Source organism: Calonectris borealis, chromosome 3, assembly GCF_964195595.1.
Source record: "Calonectris borealis chromosome 3, bCalBor7.hap1.2, whole genome shotgun sequence".
Classification (NCBI taxonomy): Eukaryota; Metazoa; Chordata; class Aves; order Procellariiformes; family Procellariidae; genus Calonectris; species Calonectris borealis.
This window is the reverse complement of record NC_134314.1, coordinates 127,106,056-127,130,109: the sequence shown is the minus strand read 5'-3', so window position 1 is coordinate 127,130,109 and position 24,054 is coordinate 127,106,056. Positions and strand designations below refer to the sequence as shown.

The following is a 24,054-nucleotide window of genomic DNA, read 5'->3' as shown; positions in this document are numbered from 1 at the left end:
ACATTTTAGCAAAACTTTTTGTTTGAAGCCAATTTAGACATTCAGCAGTGACTGAGGTGCAGATCCACTTAACAAGCAATGCGGGAAGATCATTTGGTGTAATTTTCATCATTGTATACTTGTAATTTTTGGGTTCTCTGCCCTCTCCATTCCACCCAGATTGTCTCAAAATTGTCTCAGCCTTTAGTGATTTCTCTCATCAAGCATCACAAAGGGTCACTGAACAGGTATAGGAGGAACTAAGTTAAAAGTATGAATTGAATGAACTGCTACCAGCATTTGTAGGAATACCGCAGAGAAGGTATGCAATACCTGCAGAGGTGAACAGATGAAAACTCTAGGGCCCCACTATCTGCTCCCTCTAAGTCACCTTTTCCAGAGGTGATTTAAATCTGAACCTAGATATATACTATAAGTTTAGGATAAAGCATTCTCGTGCCTATAAAAAGCTTAGAAAGAAATCCTTCTGCTTGCCAATATTCCCTGCAGGCTTCTATTTTTCTCCTGTCTCATCAAAAGCATTCCTAACAGATGGCAATTATTTCACATGACTGGGGTGGGAAGAGCTTTAACTAGAAGTTTAGGAAACGATTTAATATCTCTAGCCCTGGTTACTGAGAAGCTTGTGCCCTTAAAACCACCACTGCTTTCAAACTGTGGGCGATTTTGGCAGAAGTGATACCATCTGTTGTATTCTGCAAGCTGTTTTCCAAAACCTGTCTTTGTTTGGCACCTGTGTTCTGTTTAAAATGGCCATAATTACCCTGAACATGCATAATACCAGGCAAAGTAAATACATATAGACACAGGCATGCCAAAAAAAAAAAAAAAAAAAAAAAGGTGGGGGGGAAATGATTAGGTATTCCCCTCCAGTGATGCTCAAACAGCAGTCTATATACTTGCCACTCATTATAAGACTGTGGGAATGTGATAATTACTTTAACTTGCAATGAAGGAAAAGAACAGCTCTAAAGTAATTGTATCACTTTGAGAATTGGGACTAATACTTGGGAATAGTGCCGTTTATTCCTTTAGCATTTCAGTTCTATTTGCTCATTTGGCTGAGCAGATATTAGAAGCTGTGGTAAAGCCTAGGAGCTAAGGAATCTCAGACTGAGCTCAGGATCCTCCCTCCACCCATTTCCTAACACTGCTACCTGCTCTCTTGCCCTTCTACAGCTAGAAGGGCACAGAGGTGAGAAGAGTATATGTTTTACTCACAGTATGAAAGCCCTGGGGGAAGTATTCCCACTGCCTTCTCGTAAATTGGCTTACGTTAAGAGGCAATGGGACAATTTAATTGAATTAGAAATAGAGAAGGATCTGAAATAAAAATTCCTGATCCAAGGATTTTCTGGAATTCAGCTTTATAGGAATTTTATAGGAGTAAGTACAAAGAGAAAGACCTAAAAAATTGGCTTATAGCCACTGAAGGGTGTAGGCATGTAAAGTGGGAATGAGATAGACATTATGCATCTGTGTCAGGCACTTCAGTATTCCTGTCCAATCTCTGAAAGTATCTTTCCAGTGTGCAACGGACCACAGAGCACAGATGCCTCAACCAATAAAGACCTGAACTGGCAAGTCCATTCAGGACTATGCTACTCCACATAGATTTACTGTTCTGTTTCTGCAGGTGTCTAGAACATCCTAGTGCTGGCAGGCCTGGATATTTCAGCACTTCTCCTACACATCTAATGGAAATTCTCTTTACCTTCCCTGGAAGGTCTGATCCTTGAGGGAGCTGGGTGCACTAACTATCCTCTCTGCATGATAAAATTACATTTATTTTAAAAAAAAGCACTCTGAACTGATTCAAAAAGTAGTAGTATGATATTTCTAGCCCACCCTTCTAAGACAAACTTTGTATTCTCTTGACTGTCTTCTGTTCCCCAGTCAGTCTGACATTCTTTTTTGCAGAATGTCACTGTCTCTGTGTAGAAGTCAAGAAAGTCACCGTTCCACACTTAGAGAACCTACTACTCTCGTAGTCAGAGTTGTTTCATGTACAAGCGTTTGCAGCCTCCATCCATCAGATGGTTTCTCAGTAAACATAACTATATTTGAGGGACGTATCTCTTTCAGTGCATTGGAAAAGGGCAGAAATGTCTACTCCAGGCACGTAAGTTCTTTAAGTCTTTAAGACTTCTTCAGAAGTGTAGCTGTATTTTAAGTTTTGCAGACAAGAAAAATGGGACGTTCCTGGCTTTAAAAAGTTGCATTCATATTGACAGGCACCACCCAGCAACACATGATAAAAGACAGTGAGATCATGAGAAGGGGTAGTGTAGCAATAGTGAGTCAGAATTGTGCCTCACTTTCTCAAACAGTTTTCATTTTCATAGAATCATATAATAGAATCATAGAATCGTTTCGGTTGGAAAAGACCTTTAAGATCATCAAGTCCAACCGTTAACCCAGCACTGCCAAGTCCACCACTAAACTATGTCCCTAAGCGCCACATCTACACGTCTTTTAAATACCTCCAGGGATGGTGACTCAACCACTTCCCTGGGCAGCCTGTTCCAGTGCTTGACAACCCTTTCGGTGAAGAAATTTTTCCTAATGTCTAGTCTAAACCTGCATTTGCCTGGGGGTTTCCTTGGTAAATGGACAGTTTTGGGAGTAATGGGCATTCTGATAGGACTACAGGAGTCATTTAAGTGTCTGTCCAGACACTTTCTGTAAGGATCTGCACACTAATATGAAAAAATGGAAATTCTGCAGAAATTTTTCCTAATATGCCATTTATATTTCACAGTTTTGGACATTGTGTGGAAATGCACTGACAGCAAAGAGAGGAATATTTGGTAAAACAGGAGATCTCCAAACTATCCTTTGTTTAGCATGTGCAAAAGAAGATATCACGTACTCTGGTGCTTTAAATGGAGACATCTATGTTTGGAAAGGGCTAAACTTAGTCCGCACAATTCAAGGAGCACATAGTGTAAGTTGTGTTTTTAATGTCAATTTCTGAAATGAATTGTTCATTGAATTGAAAAACTTCTTGAAGGCTTATCTACAAAGATTTTCTTCTGTTTCAGGTCAGAAGGAAGTCTAAGACTGTTCATCAGTTAAGAACTTACGTGTAAACTTACACTTTGTTTACGTGTTGTCAACAGATGCTAGCTGCTGAACTGATACTGACAGAACTGCTGATATTTATAGCATTGATTTAACCAAGCAGACTAACTCTAAAGTGAAGTTTCTAAATCTAAAGTTTCACAGATTGAGTAGCTTCAGTTATGATCAGTTTACTTAAAAATAGTTGGTAACCAAATGATCTTATTTTAAATAGAATTTTACCACTAAAATTCCCAACACTGAAGACTGACTCTTCATAAAAGCTTCAATGTGGAGTAAACCTGTTTAATCTGTGAATTGCACTCCGACCATATTCCAAAGACAGTTTACTCCAATGGGCTTCATAACACCCCCCTAATTTGGAGCACTTATAATTACAGAGAGAAAGGGGAATGTATAGGATCGTGTTAGATTTCTAACCACTCTAATATAATAAATTTATGTCTCTGTTGTTGCTGCAGTAAAGGCACAGTAGGATTTTCATGTCTTGTTTCAAATGTATTTGAGAACTGCTCCTGTTTTGAATATGACTGTGGCTAATGGCATTCTAGCATGGGTTTTTTGAACAGAAGGAAGCAAGAATATTTTTCTTAGAAGAGTGATATGAAATCTAACAGTTGTCGCTGTAGTTTTCTTGTAGAACCTTTCTAGAAAGAGCACTGCAAGTTTAACAGTTTTTTTCTGACCTCCCAAAATTAGTTATGTTGGCAGTGCATCAAGATTCATATTAGCTTTTGAAATTAGATCTAAGTGTTCAGAAAGTAATCATTATTTATAGAAGTAATCCCTAATTTATGTAAGCAGTCAGATTGAAGTCAGTGGGACATCTTACCTGCAGAACTACTGTGTAATTGCCAGGTTTTGCTTATGTGCAACTGCAATAGCATGGAAGTATCTTTGGAAAACAATAAACCCCTGTAGTATATTTGCAGAATTTTGTTTGCAGAGTTTTATTTAGATTCATGTGAATGATTAATACAATCTCTTTCTAAACAGTGTGTTCTGTTTCATCCTTATAAATTATGGGGTTTGCCCACGGCTAATATGCATTCTCTTGCCCAATTTCTAATCTCTATGTAATTAATTATTAGAAATATTAATTTATTAAGACACTGAACAAGGCCACTTTGAAAACAGAGGTCTTCTCTTCATTGTATTAATTTCCATGCAGTTCAACTTGTCTCTTAACTGAGAGGTTTTCCTAATAAACTGAATCAGCAGGCATTCCATGAGCTATTCCAATGTAGTACAGCAGAGTCATCAATAATGAGGCATTTTCAAAAATGAAGAAGAAATTCAAACTGTAATAGAAACTTGTCTTTCAACAAAGAGAATGAATTGACACTCTTTCAGTTCCTGTCAGATTCCAAATGATGTCTGAACTGAATTCATGAAAGAATGTCTCAATCATCTCCGCACCTGTAAGAATATTTGTATTGCTTGTTTGCTTGTTTTTGTTTATTCTGGGTAACTATTTATTTTAAGTGTTCCATTATTTATTTAATATCCTTGTAATAATATTAACTAAACCAAATTTGAAGTTCTGCAAGTAGGCTATATCACTGGTATTTGTACAAAAATTCCTACATAAATCACTAAAGTGAGAGCACTTGAAATAAAAGTATCCCGCTGTGTTTGCTGGTTTGCTTTCTGGATGAACAACATTTTGCTGCCTAGCAGTTTCTAGCCTTTAACAAGAGTGTTCAAAAACATTTGCTTTGTGTGTTTAAATCGATTGTAAAGAACTTTAAAACTTGTTATACTATTGGTTAACAGGCTGGAATTTTTAGTATGTATGCTTGCGAGGAAGGTTTCGCCACTGGAGGGAGAGATGGTTGCATTCGGTTATGGGACACTGATTTCAAACCAATTACTAAAATTGATCTCAGGGAGACTGAACAAGGATACAAAGGTAATGCGCTATTACTTTAATGGTTTTTCACACATCTAGATAATGGATTGTCACACAATTTAATTTGAAGCATAAGTATCTCTGCATACTGTTGATTTTTTTACTTAATGACTGTATGTACTTTTGAGATCTGTATTCCCTTTTTTCTCTGACAATGATGTAGCCTGATGTAGCCTGAAGAGTTTTCCATGTTTCATAGTATAAACAGAGGGATGCTTATAGTTGGTGCTCCCCACCATGTAAATACAAGAAGATAAGTAAAAACTAATTAAACACAAAAAGGTAGGAGAAAAGTTAGCCAATCTTTAACTTAATTAATTAATTGCAATTAATTTATTTATTTGAGATTTTTGGAACCTGATATTCAAAGATGCTGAGTATCTGAACACTCCATTAGCTTCATTTGGAATGGTAGCACTTGGCATATTTAACAGAGAGAATATTATTAAATTCTTGACCATCATATTTGTTGAATCTAATCATGCTTCCCATGAGCTTAGTCATCACTTTATTTTATGATTAGACTCTCAGAGCAATTATAATCTCCATAGATCATAATGCATGCTTTATCAAGATCTTAGTCTTCTGGGAATTCTACACATCCATTTGGATTGAGAGTTTAGCAGTCTGTTTGCTGGCCTGAAGCAGGCTTTATACACTTTTGGCAGCCAACTTTGTAATGGGTAGTGTTAATTTCCCCTGATTCTTAGCTTATGTTTTTAGACCTAGTTTTCATATTAAAATTACCGTTGGAATAGTCGAGAGGCTGCTAAGAAGGATAAAATTTTCTTTCTCAATTATGGATATTTTGACCTGTGATCTAGTAACAAGCTTGTTCTGTTTATTTTTCATCTTACTTAAACCAGATCAGCTGATGATTCTAATACTTTTAAAATGCATAGGTTTGCAGTATCTAGGCTCATTCAACAAACAAACTGCCAATAGCCTTAGATGAACACTGCTCCACCAGGTTGCCATACTGTAGTGTAAACTCATGGAATTTAGCCCTCAAAAAAGTTGTCAAGTACACCCAACCAGTAGTCCCTTTGCTCTGTAGTTCTGGCTTTATGTAGTTTTTTGCAGCCAGAATCGTAATGTTTAACATTCATTTCTAGAAATGGTGTATCTCTGAAAAATGCGGTGGGACCACTGGTCTGACTACAACTATAAAAAATAGGACCTTGGGAATGACTGCAGGTCATAAAATCTAAGCATGCACTTATATCCTGTCACCATCATTTTCTAAAATTTTAATCTTTTTCCTGCTTCAGGATTTCTTCTCTCTCTGTGTTCTTTCAATGTGATACGACTCTTGCCTGTGATGTTCCTGTTACGTCTCTCCTTTTCTGCTGTTTGTCTCATATGTCATTCACTGATGATCACTTCCATTTAGTGCTTGCTACTAACAGACTCTAGAAATTTTGTTTCATTTTCAGTTGTGTCAATGACACCGATTAGTTTAAGCACGTATGTAACTTCAAGCAATGGTGATAGCCTTAACTGCTTACCTATGACCTTCTGTCCCTCCTTTCCAAATACTTTTTCCAAAGCAGTTTGCAAAGGCATCAGCTTTCAAACTTAAAACGTCTTTCTAGGGCGTCAGAAAGATTTCCCCCCCGCCCCGTTGTATACTCATTCATCGGTCATCCTGTACTGAAGAGTACTAAAGACTTTTTAAATGAGATGCATCACCAGTAACAATCTGATCAGAGGCTTGGCTTTTATATTTAAATATAGATGTACCTTAGTAAAAAATCTGATAATGGCTAATCTTTATGTGCAGTACATCACAGAAAACATTACCTTTCCCACATGAAAAGATGTACTTTGTATTCTAAAACTTAATACCCATTTTCCACTTAACATCTGAACTTCATTCCTTGTATGGCCTTTGGTGTTTATCAAGAAGAAGATGTAAGTCAAAGCTTCAGTAGAAATTTAGCTAAGTCACAAAATGACATTGTCAAGATTAAAAGGTACTGGAAATGGACAAGACAGTAAATGAAGATTAATTTGCCCTTCTCGAGAGATGACACAAAATGCCTACAATATATTTTATTTATGTGACCAGTAGTTAATTGCATTGTGTATTCGGTTCCAAAAGATGTTAAAATGATGACGTGGCTGACCTTGATTACATGACAAATGGATTTTTTTATTCATTCATATCTCACAGCATCTAGACATGTTGTCCAAACTTTAACTTTCATATACTGGAATAGAAAATACAAACGCTGCAGGCAGTCAACCAGAGAATGCTATCAAATTGCTCAGCCTGTTAAAGAGGTATTTTTAAGCTTGTGGTTAGTAAAATTCCAGCTGCAAAGTTAGGATCAGATCTGTGCAATAAGATCAAGCTCTCTAAAAGTTATGCAAAGCAAGATTCCGTTGTGTTTTGGTTTTTTTTTTTAATAATCAGTTGGGACAAAAATAGGGAAGTGTGATAACATGGGCCCAAACCATTTAAATTCACCATTAAAATTTTATTCAACATTTCATTTAAATGTAAAAAAAAGTAAAGTACTGAAAAAAGGAATAAAACCAGCTTCAGTCACAGGAACCTGGCCTAATCTAAAATTTAGATCTTTAAATCGTGAGAAATTGATTTGTTTTTTAAAGTAAATTCCCAAGGTGTACACAAAGCGTAAGAGCTTGATCCTTTGAGAAACTGGCAGCAGAATTGTTAGATACTCAGCATTTTCCCAGGATTGAGCGTTCTCTTTTTCGGTCAAATGGAGATCATTTAACGAACTGTTTTGAGATTTAATCAGCTGTGATGTATTGTAAGACTTCAGTGTCAAAGTATAACAGTTGTTACAAATTAACTCGAAGTCTTAATGATCTTCACTGTACTGACTATCACTTTGTCTCATCATTGCCATTAATCTAAGATTATTCTGTCCCCTGTCAGGTTTGTCCATCCGAAGTGTCTGTTGGAAAGCGGACAGACTTTTAGCAGGGACACAGGACAGTGAAATATTTGAGGTGCTAGTAAGAGAAAGAGATAAACCCATGCTGATTATGCAGGGCCATTGTGAAGGGGAGCTCTGGGCCCTGGCGGTCCATCCAAAGAAGCCTTTAGCAGTCACAGGCAGTGATGATCGATCTGTCCGGTAAGGCTAGATCTTATTTATTTTTTATCTATTCATTCATGTACGCATCGTTTTTAACCAATGTCAATTTGCCATATTTGTAATTTATTTATTTTCTGGCCTTATGTTAAGACTCCATTAAGACAACATTTTTTTCCCATGTGTTTCTTAGCAGCTTTGCTTTTTCTCTTCAGCCCTCATATTTGGGCTCCACACATCATGTAAAAGTAATTGGAATTTGTGTTTAAAACATGCTGGATTTATATAGTCTGCTTTAAGTACTAACTCATTACTGTTCTGAACAGCAGATGTAGGTATCTAAATGGAGAATGGTCACCTCGTACTTCTCTTCTCTAATAATATGCAGCAGGCCTAAAACCTAAATACCTTTGACCAATGTTTTACACAGCAGGTGTCTGACTCAGCCGTGAGTTTAGAAAATCTGATCTAAAACCAATTCAGTTAAAATGCTGGAAAATGAGATTAATGAAAATGCACTGGTTTACGCCAATGAAAAAGATCCTTCAGTTTAGTTGTAGCACTTGTGCCTCAAGCCTTTCTAGCAGAGATTTGAAGTTTCGTACACATACTCGTGGAAGTTGTCACAAAGTCAAGGATGTTTCTTTTCCTGTCCCTGTTAAAATTTGGCAAATTGATAACCCTCTGAAAAAAACTAAGCATTTTTAATACGCTTAGTAAGACTTCGCTGTATAGTTTGGAGGTTAAGCTAAGATTCTCACCGTAGTGGATGTACTCCCATACCCACACAGCTGTTTGTGTTATCTCAACTGGGCATGGACACTGCCCATTGTGACTAATTGTTTACCTGTGATTAAAGAGATTGAGGTTTTCCTGACTGCCAAAGCTACTCATGGGGACTGGAGAGATTTTTGGGAGACCGGTTTTTATTATGGCAGTCTCCCTGAGTCTTTCCTCAAATTGTGGTTCTGCCCTTACCTTGAAGCCCTACCCCCTGCAGAACAGCACATACAATGGGGTTCATGACAGCTTGGTTTCCCAAGTCCTGATTCCCCTACTGTCCTCCTTCGTGGTTTCTCCTGACCCTGCTATCCTAATTTCTAACCCCTCCATCAGGATTTTCTCCAACCCTGTGCCAGATGGATGGTGACTGCTTTTCATCTTATATAGACAATTTGATTGCATATTTTCAAATCAACCCCAGGCAGTTACCAAACGGTTTTTCAGTTTTTATGGACTACTTGTCAACTTATTTCAGAAACATACATGTGGATTCTACCATTTGGCCATATTTCAATGGGAAAAAATCAATCTCCTACCATACATACAGCTTCTAATTTATGCTCCTTCAGATTCCACTTTATGATTCAGTTCTGCCTTGAAGCTTGCTGGTCAGTTGGAATTTCTTTCTCCCTTTCCTTTCTGTCTTTTTACTTGTACTGGTTTCCTATTCCTGCCATCCCGCATCTCTTTCTAACCATAATTAAAATCCAAATTGTGAAACTAACAAGACTGCCGGTTGTTCACTACAGTCACGTTATCGCCCTGTTTCCTACACATTGGTAGGACACACGGAGTGTCTCTTCTGCTTGGATTTGTCTGCGCAGTTTTATAGAGAGGCACAAATTCACACTGCCTGCTTTCTGGTAGGATGCAAGCCAGTTCTGAAACAAGAGCTGGAAAGCTGGGATTAGCATTGTACTGCCCTCAAGCTAATAAGCCATGCTAAGACTTTGGATTGATTATCTTGGACTCATCTCTTAGGATGGTAATTCAGCTCTGGCTTGGAGCTGAATAATGTACTGCTGACCCAAAGGGTGCTTGGAACAAGCTCGTGCCCCTCTAGGAAAGACTGTGCAAGCATGCTCTTTGTGCACATAAAGCCTTAATTAGTGGTGCTCTTATGATTATTGTCATCGTTATAGTTGTTATTATTGGCTTACTGATGCCTTTGAACATTGCCATTCTATAAAATGTGCGTTTGTTAACATTACAGGTATTTTACTGCACTACATCACACATCCATTTAGCTGTTTAGGCACTAGAGAACATGGGAACGTGCTAATGCTTCGTGTCAGGAATTCCAGTGAAATATATAAATATTTTCATTAAGATAAAAAAGTACACAAAAGGATTTTCTTACAATTTTTTTTTCAATAATAAAATTGCATTGACAGGAATGTTTCTATATTGCTGTTCATTGTGTAATTTTTCTTAGTATTTGGTTATCACATTATTTGGAAAAGAGTGGCTATATAATATAAATCTAAATTGTTTTACAAATAAAAGTATTTAGTGGGCCAGATTATGTTCTAAGTGAGATGTCTACATGAAAAGGAGCTCTGTAGAGTTAGGGGGAATTACTGTAGATTTCCCCCAGCCCAGCTGAGAGAAGGCTCTAGCAAAATACAGGTTTCCTACATTTTAAACTTCAAAAGCATATCAACTAGGAAAGCTGCCTGCTTCCTGTCTTTTACAACAGGAACAGGAAAAAAGCATTATTCTCACCTGAATGCTGAGAGACATACAGAATTATTTATTACATTTGTTCAATGGACCTCACACATGTCTTTTTGTAATGTCCTGTTATAACGTCTAGCTGCAGGACCACAAGTAGCTGCTGTTCTGGCTACACTACACTGTCTGTCTTCTTGAATGATCTCTTTCTGTACTCCTGCATTTATAAGAAGATTGGTTAGAACCTGTTTTTATATGAATCCCTTTGCATATTTATATCTCTGATTTTTTGTGTGGAGCATTGTTCTGCTGGTCGAATGAAACAAAGCAACAGTAAAGCTTCTGTCATCAGCTGTGGCTTTTTCTGCAAATGAAGTGGTTGCTAGTAAGCCTCTTGGGAGGCTGTAATCAGTATGTGCTCCAATAAATAATCTCATCTGTCAATTATATGACAGAAAAGACTGGAATATTAACTAAAAAATAATGTTTCATGAGCCTGTTTGGGTTTTTTAAACTCAGTCATTTAAACATATGCATAGGAAAGTTGCCAAAGAATGGTAAAAACATGTCTTTGCCTTATTTGAAAATACATACACTTTTTATACGGAAATAGTTTATTTATCTGGTGCTTCCAAAAACAACTTACAGAAGTATTTTGCCAGCAGAGATACTTTTTCTATTTTCATAAGCAAAGCCAGGCTTTTATTTTGTCGGTTTTCTATACAAATGCCTGTATGTGTGCAAAACATTTTTTTTTTCTGTTATAAAATTAAAAAGCTTATATTTGGAATTACCTTTCCATTAATTTAAAAAAGTTTTGGGGTTTTTTTTAAAGAAAATTGAATTATTCTGCTTGCACTGCCATGTATTGCAATTATACTTCTAATGTATTGGTCAAAGCGATCCATGTGAAAGCAATATTTTGGAGGCAAATTTTGTCCTGGTGTTAGCTTTTAAATCTTTCCAAATTCTCTCTGGTTCATTCTTTGTTGTATTGGGCTCATAGCTTCTCCCTAGCAAGGGCTGCTAAGAATCTTGCATCTTTCTACTTCTGTTTTGTCTTTGAAAGCAGTTTTAGCATCCCACATCCATTTTTTTCACCAGGAAACAGTACTTGCCATTTTTCCACAGAGAAGCCTTTTAAAGTTCTTTCTCATCCTTTTATTCTCTCAGCCTAAGAGGAAACCAGCATCGTTCAGGGTTGTTGATTCTAGAGTTATCCTAATAACATTAACCTGACAAGGCCCAAAGGGTTTCTTTCTCAATGCAGGCAGTCAAACTCTATAATCCTTTCACTAAATTTATCAAATTCTATCAAATTCTTTATTTTTTTCTCCTGTTACTCTACTTCAAGGCTGTATCTAAATGTTACTGCTGGGGTGGTCAGAAACTTCCTTCTTTTCAGGCTATATCCAATGTTCTGTTTATGCTGTTTGTTCTAGTGCCAACATGGTCCTTCAACATAACTTTTTCTCCTTCTTTGACGTTTACCCTACTGATGTATTTTTGGAAGCAATACTATCCCTTCCCGGCCTTTGTTTCACTAAGGTATAAAAGTTAAACTCTTTTGGTCTTCTTTAATGTGATACAGTCTTCATTCTCTTAATCATCCTAATAATCCTTAACTGCATCTGTTCCTGTTTTTATTCCGATTTCTTGAGATAACTTGTAAAGAACATGCCAGATGAGGTCGAAATGTGTTGTGTGCTATTGTTTTTTTGTACCTTCTGGAAGAGCACCCAGGATATATTTTAGGATCAAATTTCCTTTTTGCTGTCTGCAGCTCACTCATGGATCACAGTCATTCTATAATTGAAAAATAGTGTGAGAACTTACTTCTTTTTGCTGGTTCCACTTGTGTTTCAAACTTACAGCACAGTGCTAGACATAAGACTCGGAAAATATGGGCTTTGATTAAATTTCATTCCATGTCTATTTGTTTCATCATCAAGAAACCTCTGTTTCTTCCAATATGATAAATCCATCTCTGGGTTCACAGTGCCTCCCAGCTTGCTGTCCATAGCAAATCTCATTAGCATTCTCATCTTTTGTGCCAATGTCTTTAGTGAAAATATTAAACGTTACTATTCCAAAGCTTGTACCTAGAAATCTCAGTAGTATCTTCCATCCAGCCGAATTGTTTCTTTCTGTAAAGCTTGCTATAAAACTTCATCCAGTATCACATTACAGTTCTTGTACAAATTGTCATTTTCTGGAGTTTAGCCGATAATCACATATGCTACTATTCAAATATTTTACTGAATATGTTATAAATCTTTTACAAATGCATTAGATTTACGACACTCCTCAAAATAAAGGTAGTTGGGCATTGCTGACTTAATTTTTCTACCCCAGGAGGTCTTTTATGCATTTTCTTCCATAATTTTAATTATTGTTTTCTTTAAAATTTTTTCTAAATCTTGCATACTACTAAGATCTGATTGTAGTGATCTGGGAAACTCCCTCGATTCCTTCTTAAAAATATAGGTACATTATTCACTTTTCTCCATCTTATGGCATAATTTATTGGTTGATTCTTTTTATTTAAAATTATGTAGATAGGCAAATCAGCATGCAGTTTTATCTACTAAAATTCATTCAGGGTTATGACAAAAAAATTTTCCCCATGGTTGCAATGTTTACGCTCTCTGAATATTGCTTTCACTTTCAGTGAAAATTTCGGTCTGATCTGCATTGACCCTTTCTGTCTACAGAAACTGCATTTTTTTATTATTCGTCTAGGGGAATTCTATTATATCAGATAAGTAAAGTCCGGAGAAAACACCAAACAATTATGTAATTTAGCTTCACCCTGTTTTCTCTTCTGGTGTCACAGATATGTGTTCAGGTCTGAGGTGCCATCCCTGCTAGAACTGGGAACAGTAAAGACTCCTTTATTTTGAAAGAAATTTGAATCTGGAACTTCACTTGAAGGTGTCTGAAAGCTTCATTTGATGTTATTTGTGAAGACATTCAGTGCCACTGTTGGAAAATTCTGTGTCCATGTAATGATTCAGGCAGTCATTGTACACACCCTTTCTCTTCTAGATCGATAAGCAGTTCTGAGTTTTTAAAAACTAACTTTCTGTAAGTCTATAAGCTCAAGTAGTGAAATTTTTTTCATTCCATGGTTGGAAAGGAACTCAATACATTATAAAATCTTAATAAAAGGTGTGCATGCAAATGGGCATTTACCAAACGAGTTAGACTTTTTGTTTTTACTCTTGATGATATTGAAATATTGTGCAGTCAAGAAAAATCTCCTACTGCTTTCAATTTCCTTTGATGCAGATTATGGAGTCTTGCTGACCATGCCTTGATAGCTCGTTGTAATATGGAAGAAGCAGTGCGGAGTGTGTCTTTCAGTCCTGATGGATCACAGTTAGCACTGGGAATGAAGGATGGCTCCTTCATTGTTCTTCGAGTACGGTGAGAAAATCCTACGTCAGTTTCTCATGTTATTAGTTTTTTTCTCCTTCAGTAAATCAAGACCATATTATAAAGTATTTTACTCATATAAAAAGAAAAAAATCATTGGGTATTTTATCAACAACAAAGAGTAAAAATTGAGCATATGCTTCCATAGTATCACTTGGTGTTTTAAAAAGTGGTAGTTTGGCAATTATGCTTTATTTAATTCAAAATATTAGCTCTTAGTAAAAATGTTGATAAAATTTAAGTTTTTCAAGTTTGGCTTTTTTTCTTTATTTATTCTGAAATCATACAGATATTTTGTGAAAAGAAAAGTGCATAACAGAGATAATATTGTTTTGAGAGGGATCTCCTTGATCATGTGGTTCATTTTCTGCCATATACAAGAATGGATACTATGCAAAATAATCAGTGATTGAAAGACATTCTTAAGCATTTGCAAGATATATGTGAATTCTACTTTTCATATTAGATGACAAGCCTTTTTTTGCATGAGTGCGTCGTATGCAGCAGGCATTTTCTGTGTGGAATACTATTATGGAAGACACACATAAGCAAGTGAAACATAAAATTGGCCATGAAGTGAAATAGCCAAACAAAATAGCGTGGTTTCAAAACACGTAAGCTATTTTAAATGATACTTGGAAGAGTTTACCACTTCATTAACATTATTCTATCTGTTGGTAAGCATATATTTAAAATACTTTGAACTACTAGCCGATAGGAGGGAAAAGCCTGTAATCGATGGAAGATCTGTGAAAACCCCTGTAATGTACTGCTTTAATGACTTTAACAAAACTTAAGTGATCTGTTCATATTAATTTAAAATCCTTTTCAAAGACTAGTATTTTTCTAAAGAAGTTAATCTTCTTTGTCTCACAGTAATCTTGTCTAAGATTTAAGATCTAATTTCCCTGATACCTAACACACTATTCATGATTCAGCTGGCGGAGACTGATAATGATAAACCCAGCATTATTCCTGAAAGAGTGGCAACACCCTTGTGTAAGGCCCCGAATGCAATTGCTTCTCCATCTGTTCCTTTTCTCTGACAGATCTCCTGACAGGGTAACAAATCTGCAGCCCGTGATCCAGGAAAACTGGACGATGGCAATGTGTTTTGTTGGCATTTTTTTAAATCATTTACTCAGCGATATGAATCTTTGTTCTCCTTTTTCTTGACCATGAAGCATCTGGATCTATGGGATAATCCAGAGAATTAGCTGCTCTTCTCAGTAGCAATATTTACCACTATGGAATAGTTATGTTACCAGTTTTCAGTAATAAGGGAGAACTATGAATATTTTTTTTTCCAAAACACTTTTTGAAGGAACAAAAAGGCTATGAATAAATAAGAATTTTCCCAACAGAATTTCTACTGTTATTGACATTTGGGAGTTTCACCATTATAAGAGAAATTCCTAACAAAATTATTCTGTTAGTTTTTTTAAGATCCTGATCATCTATAATATTAACCTTTCCATTCATATGAGCGTCTCCCAGAAATCTCTGTCTTCAGTTACAGATGATTCTCCTTTCAGGACTCTGCTTTTAACAGTGCTATGTATCAGCATTTTTAAGATATATTAACAAAATTTATTGGTTTTTAAATAAAGTTGAGTCTTCTCATAAATTTGATGCTACTAGCAGTAATTAATTAAAGCAGAAATCAGGAACAATATTTTAAAAGCTTAAAATGGAGAGTAACAGAAGCATGACATCTGCAGAAGACTCTTCCTCGCAAAATTTCCTTACAGCCCAAATGTATAATCCGTCATGGACTGTCTTTGTAAATACAAAATTAATGGCACTGAGACTTGGCTCTTTGTTCAGTCAACTCAGGGGAAGATTTTTTTCTTTTTTTTAAATTTAGTTTTAATTCTTTCCTCATAGCCAAAGAATTTGGGGAAACGTACTTGCAAAAATTTTGTTTGTATTCACTAGCATTGAAGTTTTTGGTTCCCTGATTGATAGGGAAGAATTGACTATTTTTTTGAAAACTAGACTATATAGCTGTCTTGATTTTTTTCAAAGACACATGCAAGGTATTGTCACTTCTGTTCTTCCACTGGTGGGTGATGGTAGTGGTGGTGCTGCAACTCCCAAAGCTGTAGCTAACAGGTCATGGCATGTGGGATTAATCATACCTAACTTTACCAGTCTAATTTAGCCTCTAATCTAAACTGTTTGCCTGCCTCCCCAGAAGAGTCAATGTGGAGAAATGGGTGTCTCCCAAAGGCCATTTCAACATGGTCTTGTGAGAGACAGGGTAATCGCTCTTTAGATGGAACTCTTTTTCCATTGTCTATGTTAAAAAAAAAAATTAAGTCTGGGTGAGTTTAGACTAGACAGCTAACTCTCTTACAGCTAAAATTAGGTGAATAGAATGAAGAGTATCATTGACAGGTAAAGTTGTTTCTAACTTTTGCTTTAAAAGTATGCTTGTAACCAATGAAAGCAATAGGAATTTCTCCAAAAAAGGGTTTTTTTGTGAAATGTGCTTTTTGTTGTACAAATTATTCAGTGCATCTATCTTCATATTTGTCTTAAATATTTGTGGATTGCATGTTCACAAGTTTACAGTTCACATTTTCACTGTTGGTTCTTGCAGAGACATGACAGAGGTAGTTCATATTAAAGACCGAAAAGAAGTAATCCATGAAATGAAATTTTCACCAGATGGCTCGTACCTTGCTGTGGGTTCTAACGATGGCCCAGTGGATATCTATGCGGTTGCTCAGCGATACAAAAAAATAGGAGAATGCAACAAATCTTCTAGTTTTATAACTCATATTGACTGGTCTATGGATAGTAAATTCTTGCAAACCAATGATGGAGCAGGAGAGAGACTGTTCTACAAGATGCCGTGTAAGTTTACAAGTGGCTTATGTTGTGAACAAGTAAACTTCAGTGTTGATTTGAAGAGAACAGCAAAAGTATGATATAAATAGTACATCTGCAAGCAGAGTTTCTTGACTGGAACTTACAGAAATATCTAACATTCTTCCACTTTTGTATGTTTTTAGCATGTTTACGTGCAGCTGCATTAGAACTTGTAAGATGTGTGATGGCGTCAAATACCACAAATGTAAGATTATACAAATTTAAAGTAAAATTGTGAATCTCTATAATTTATTGAGGTTAAAAGACTAATCCCAAGAAGAATATACAGATAAATGTGATGAAAAGAAACGGAGTTTACTGAAAAACAAATGATTAAACAGATTATTCACTTGCATATTTTCAGCTGGGAAGCATCTAACTAGCAAAGATGAGATCAAAGGAATTCACTGGGCCTCATGGACCTGCGTGATAGGATCTGAAGTGAATGGAATTTGGCCAAAATATACAAACATTACAGATGTCAACTCTGTGGATGGAAATTACAACAGCTCAGTGCTAGTGACTGGAGATGATTTTGGGCTAGTTAAATTATTCAGATTTCCATGCCTAAAGAAAGGTAAGATAGTGTTTTGTATTTCTGAAGAATGCAATATTTACTTTGATGCCACATCAGTATATTTTCTAATGGTGGCTTTTGATTCTTGTGTATAATTCAAATTAGTGTGTGCGCAATTCATATTAGTATTAATGGACATAAAGATGAGACTTTAACCCTCTATGTATCTTGCGATTTCCTGCCAATGTATATGTACTTGGTTTTAGAACTGTTCAGAATGTATAGTTTAACATGTGCTTATTCTGATATTACACTTTCAGAAACTAATTCAGCAAGACTTTACATCACATCAAAATTGTATCAACACCAGATGCACTACTATAATTCATCCAAATTTATGCCAGTAACAATTTCAGAAACTTCAGCAGGGTTTCTCTGTCTGTTAGCGCGTGTCAATGTAGCTCTGTGAACTATTTGATTCATATCTGTAGTAGGCTTTTAACACAGATTGTTTCCTCACTGTACGATGCATAAAACAAAACTAAATAAAACATTTTAGCTTTCCGTGATCTTCAGTGTTTAATTTGATATCATATCAGTATATTTCCTGATAGTGAATTTGAATTTATGTGTATAGTACAATACACCATACATGCGTATAATTCACATTAGCAGCAATGGCCATAAAGGTGACAATTAAGCCCTATGTGTATCTGGTACTTCCTACCAAGATTTAAGTGCTTTTTGGAAAACCGAAGTCAACATATCGTTCATATTATTTTAAGCCATTTATTTTTATTTTATAATTACTATTAGTATCAGAATATCAAGACATATTTAAGTATCTTTTTGTTTTCTGTTTTCATAAGTGTTTCCATTAAAAGCCTAACTTTATTAGTTACAATGTTATTTTTTTTTCTTCTTACATACTACCTGTTCTATTTTTGGTTTTTAGGAGCTAAATTTAGAAAATATGTTGGCCATTCAGCACATGTAACCAATGTCCGTTGGTCCCATGATTTTCAGTGGGTTTTAAGTACAGGAGGTGCTGATCACTCTGTTTTTCAGTGGCGATTTATTCCAGAAGGGATAACAAATGGCATCCTTGAAACATCTCCACAAGGTAAAAATGATCTCTTCTTAATTTTTTATTAATAAAATCAGCAGAGAATGCAGCACTGTTGGAAAAGCTTTTATTGAATTAACAGAATATATTTTTATTATCATTCCCTGGAATTGCATATACTTAGCATGTTTGGGACATTGTACTTTCCTTAGACAACCATTTGTTTCAGGCAAGGTACATTAAAAACTCTTATGCGGTCTGCTATATTGTATACTTAGGAATACACAATTAGTATTTGTCAAAGCGTAGGAAAAAAGAGGGAGATTACTAGAGCAAATTAAATTTTCAAAATTAGCCATCTAATTTGCATTCAGAAGTCTGGACTACACATGTTGAATTGTTTAATTTCCTTTTAATGCAAATTCATATATGTGATAGCTTTAGAATTTTTTTTCTTGTTATATCCATGATATTTACAATTTTCTACAAAAGCCATATGAACTACACAGTGGCAACTGCTGAAAATTGAATTCCCTTCAGCAAAAGGGCAAAAATTCACTCCGTACCTGCACAATTTGGTAAAATATCTGTGTTACAGCAAATCTTTTTAAACACAGTGATCACACTGAAAGTTTTTATTTACCATTTCTGTATGTTTTCACTCCAAAGCCTATTAAGAAAACAGCGTTCTCTCAGATGATGGAAATGTACTAGTAACTACTCAGTTATTCTCCTTCCCTCTGCCACCCTCCTGCCCCAGGCATTGAAACAGGAGAAACAAATGAAACCTGACACATTCAGTCAGCCCACCTGATTTTTACAAGCTGCTTAAGCTTCCGAAGTTGTTGCATACTACTTTGCATGTAGTCTAAATTATATAAAAACACATACTATTTTCTTGTGATTAGATGTGTTCTGTATTGATTTTTTTACATTTTTTTAATGCAGAGGGTGGCATTGATTCTTACAGTGAAGAATCGGATTCGGATTTATCTGATGTGCCAGAGTTAGATTCTGACATTGAGCAGGAAGCTCAAATCAACTATGATCGCCAGGTGAGTAAAAATTAACACGTTGTGCCAATTACCTGACAATTTATCGTGACTATTCAGTAAAGATAAGTAAAAGAAGATTGCAGCTAATTCATCAGACTACTCTAGGAAGATTAATTTGACAGTATTCAGCTGATTTCGCAACCAATATACATAAAAACAGAGTTTACTTTAGCTGGAGATAAGAATTTAAAAGGGTTTGGAGAAAAAGCATTGGTGTATATACCATTATGTACTAGAATAAAGAATATATCTTAAAAAGCAAAAATTTAAACATGAGAGCTTATTGCTATCCCCATTCTCATGATAGATGTTAGAGAAGACTTTTCAGTCCTATCAAATTTAGAATCCCGATTTGTAGAATACAGCTCACAGAGTTTTTGTATGACTTCTGCATATTCAAAGCAGAATACTCTTAATGACTATGAAGCCTGTATAATACATTTATTTGTGACGATTCTTTTTTATTGCCGAAGACAACAATGTCCAAGAATTGAAATTGCCCTATTTTATGGGAACCAAGTAAAATTGGTCTCTAATAAGCACTTAATACACTTAAATTTTTTTCTATTTTCAGTACAACTATGTTCTGAGATAAATTAAGATAGATTGCTTCCATGCAAGAAGAAAACAAATCAAATAAGTATTCTTTACTGCATTGACTTTTTTCAGGAATGGTAGTATGCCATTCCACTCTTTAACCTGATCTTTCAGCGTTGATTTATGCTTTGTCACTATGCGCTTGCCTGGTGATCAGGACTGTTGCCTGAACTTGGTTACAGTCACCGAATCTGCTGTGCTCATGCCACTGGGGCACTGTGGGACTGCAGCCCTCTCTGTGAGGGCACTCTCTTGGCTCAGCTCTTGGCTCCTCTTCTTTCACAAAGCAGTTTTACCTTGCTGCTCCCTGACGTGAGGTTTCACCCAGCCTGCATCATAACAATTTGCACCCACACTACTATATTAGAAAACATTATTCAAGTCACAAAGTTACATGAAGTTTGGAAAATGCCATAATAAAACATCGTTTTGCGCTTTTTAGGTGCATGGATTTTGATCACACATTTCTGCGGGACTTCTACTTCATTTGGCGTATGGGATATTTAGCTCTTTCCTAACAATAAACTATTCAATCCTTTTGCATTCATCAGGCCGTTCCATGGCCGCCTTCACTGCACATTGCTCGAATGTGTCTCTGAAGACAGAATTATTTTCCTTGTGGTTCTTTGCATTCCATTCATGATACTGAGTGCTTCACAGACACTGATCTTTATGACAGTCTGTGATGTGGAAGGGTGCTGTTATTCTTGTTTTGAAGGAAAGGAAACATTAACATAAAATTCTGCTGTGTGTCTTCTGACTTTCACTTCTATTTAAAAATACCTGGGACCTGATTTTCAGGAGCTGTTGTCATTGTGAATAGAATATCGCTTGTCACCCTGTCCTGTTACCTTATCAGTTGCAACAGTGAAAGGTCAGAACTTCCTCAGACCAGAACTGGGATCTTGTACTAAGTGTGAAAAATACACAATAAGCTTGGTTCAAGTTGGTTTGAGTGATTCAGTGGCTGACATAGAGCTGCTTTCTAGAATGTGGAAGGATCACCTCTAATGTTCCATGCTTTCGCCAAGGACCATCCTTTGTCTTTTCACTTCGCTTTCTAGATTCTGCAATTAATTACATAGGTCCTTCTGACAACAGCTTATTTTACCTCTTTATTACTGAGATTGATCGTGTTTGTCAAATGAAACAGAGGTTTTGTCAAATTTTTTCCCTCCCCTCTCTTTTACTCCAAGTCTCACTGGAGTGCTTGTCCCATCCTCTTCCGCCTCTCCTCCTCCTTCTCCTGATTTTCCATCAGTACTCAAATCAGACAGCATCCTCCTCCATGCTGTCTATGTGTCAAAAAGGACGTCTGGGTTTAAAAACTAGAAGTGAAAAAATAGTTGTAGGCAGTTAAACAGCAATATTCCAGGCAGGTTAATGCAGAAAAGCCAGAAGCAACTTAAAATAGAATCTTATACAGGAAGTATGAGACAACCCCAAGCATAAGCTGCACTTTACATTTTGTTAAAGGAAATAATTTACAAAACCACATGGAAACAAAAACATTAATCTTGAGAATTGGGGTTGGGTTTGGTTTTTTTTTAATGTTATGGATGAAGCAGTATAGAGGACTCTAGATTTTGAGATGCATTAGAAAATGATGATCCTATATTCTGTTTCAATGGTAGCATTCACTGAGGAGCAAGAGTAAATGGATGAGAACACTCAGGATAAGGTACAATACACACGAGTGACAGGCTCTGTTTGCCTACCATTTCAAAAGCTCAGCTCGTTGTATGAACACCTTTCTTGCAAAAATCCAGTATTCCATCTTTGCAGTCAGGTAGATTTCTGTGGGAATAGCAATTTCATTGTCCTTTTGCAAAATCCAAGAAATGTAGGCACAGAAAACAAACAATGAAGCTATATTTCAGCATTATAATGGATTTTGTTTGGTGCCACAGCTTTGAAGATGCTTCAAACATGTTTAGCAGCTCCACAGAGTTTCAGCATTTCTGAAAGATTTAAATGTATAGTATTTTGTGTCTTCAGTGTATTTATAGAGCTGTAATTCTACTTCGGGATTCTGGACACATTGGCAAATCACTTAAGTGCTGTTGGTTACTGTATATTTCACCATAACCCCTAGATAGAATTAATTCATTGTGTTCAGCTTTGAGTATGTACACTGAAGCACATCTGAAGTTAAAAGACACTTAAGGAGTTCCAGTCAATATTTAAATTCCTTTTCACTAAGTGACACTGGAATATTCTAGAATAAATACACTCGCTGCTGCTACTCCAGACTAGTGTTCTGGGCCACTCACATGTCAGGGGACTTCATTGTCTGGAAAACATTTATTATTATCTAAAGTTCTGTGGGGAGCAATAGTGACTTACTCTGTGTTGTAACTACTGAATATCACATAACATATATTAAACTTAACACTTAAAAGAAAGTCACTTTCATTCATATATACAAATGTTTAGAAAACTGGAGATGTGTAATTAACTTTAACAATTATTCTTCAGGTTTACAAAGAAGACCTACCTCAGCTGAAACAGCAAAGTAAAGAGAAAAACCATTCTGTGCCCTTCCTTAAAAGAGACCGAGCGCCTGAGGACAGTTTAAAGTTGCAGTTTATACATGGGTAGAGTAATATTAGATAATACTTGTTTTTTCTGATTGTTAAAACATCCTAGCAATGTTAATCAATTCATGTCAGAGCATTTAGTAAGGCATTTTTCAGTGCTTACCCACAATTAATTTGTTTGTCATTATTACTGTGGATAATTTTTTGAATATCAGACATTTTCTTTTTTCAGTTGTATTTGTTAAGGAACAAGAGAAGGTTATAATACTGTAGCCATATAATAAATGATACATCAGCATTGCATTTTATAAAATTACATTTTAAACTAGCTGTTCACTACACCATATGTTTCCTGGAGCAAGGATTCTCTGTTAAGTGGATCATGATAGCTGTGATTTGTAGCAATGCCTGGTAGATTTCTGCTTGAGCCCAAGTCCCTGTAAAACTGATTTGGATACAATTATATGTGAATTATATATTCTTTTTGTGAAATTAGTACTAATTTAGGAGTTAGGCGCAAAGTAAACCATGAGAAGATTCATCAATGCCTGCACTTAGTAGGAACATTCTCTCTCTGCCTGTGTGCTGTGATATTTTTGAGCTAAAGCTGACACCGCAGATGTACTCTATTCAAGTTAATGCACAAATTATTTGCACAATTTGTTACACAAAGTACCAGAATAGTTTTGAAACAGAATATAATTTGGTTTGTATTTACTTCAGTTATAGAGGCTATGACTGTCGAAATAACTTGTTCTACACGCAAACTGGAGAAGTAGTGTACCATATTGCTGCTGTAGCTGTTGTATATAATAGGCAACAACACGCTCAAAGGCTGTATCTTGGTCACGATGATGATATCCTCAGCCTAAGCATTCACCCAGTGAAAGACTATGTTGCTACTGGACAGGTGAGTATTTAGAAGTGATGATCTTAGCAAAACATGGAAGTAAATTCCCTTTACAATATATAGTTAGGAAAAATGTGGTTCTCTTTGTCCTTCAGTTTAGTATTTCCTCCTAAATATGGGTAAGCTGTGTATTGTTTCCTATATCCCTGCCAAACTGCTGGGGAGTACTGGACTGGAAACTATTTAAGGTGATTATTAAATCATTTCTATATAACAGAAAAACTGCCAATCTTATGCTGGCCCTGCAAAAAATCTTATATTCCCTTTGAACCTCTGCTTTGATCTGTAAAATGCAGGAGCTGTATTTTATCTACATCCTAAGAGATTTTGGGGTTTCATTAGTCAGTGTCTGTATTTCTGTACTGTAGTAGCATTCAAAAGCCTTACTCAGATAAAGGCTATTTTATGTTGGGCACTCTACTGATATCTGGTCCTGAATATTATATATTCATATATCATGATAAATGATACGATTAATATGATACTGAGTACTGATGTTTTAGAGACTATCTGCTGATATTTCTCTAAAA

The 24,054-nt window shown here is 35.9% G+C and overlaps 1 protein-coding gene across 1 annotated transcript in view; it reads left to right on the top strand.

Moving 5' to 3' along the window:
* The window catches only part of EML6 (EMAP like 6), a 119,684-nt gene that overhangs the window by 46,928 nt on the left and 48,702 nt on the right, over window positions 1–24,054 (top strand). Inside the window, exons 5-14 of the mRNA XM_075147809.1 lie at window positions 2,762–2,947; window positions 4,861–4,996; window positions 7,908–8,109; window positions 13,816–13,953; window positions 16,568–16,824; window positions 17,204–17,416; window positions 18,312–18,479; window positions 19,371–19,477; window positions 22,553–22,671; window positions 23,338–23,524. Of these exons, the coding sequence (XP_075003910.1) occupies window positions 2,762–2,947; window positions 4,861–4,996; window positions 7,908–8,109; window positions 13,816–13,953; window positions 16,568–16,824; window positions 17,204–17,416; window positions 18,312–18,479; window positions 19,371–19,477; window positions 22,553–22,671; window positions 23,338–23,524 (1,713 nt within the window). The remainder of the gene's footprint in view (window positions 1–2,761; window positions 2,948–4,860; window positions 4,997–7,907; window positions 8,110–13,815; window positions 13,954–16,567; window positions 16,825–17,203; window positions 17,417–18,311; window positions 18,480–19,370; window positions 19,478–22,552; window positions 22,672–23,337; window positions 23,525–24,054) is intronic.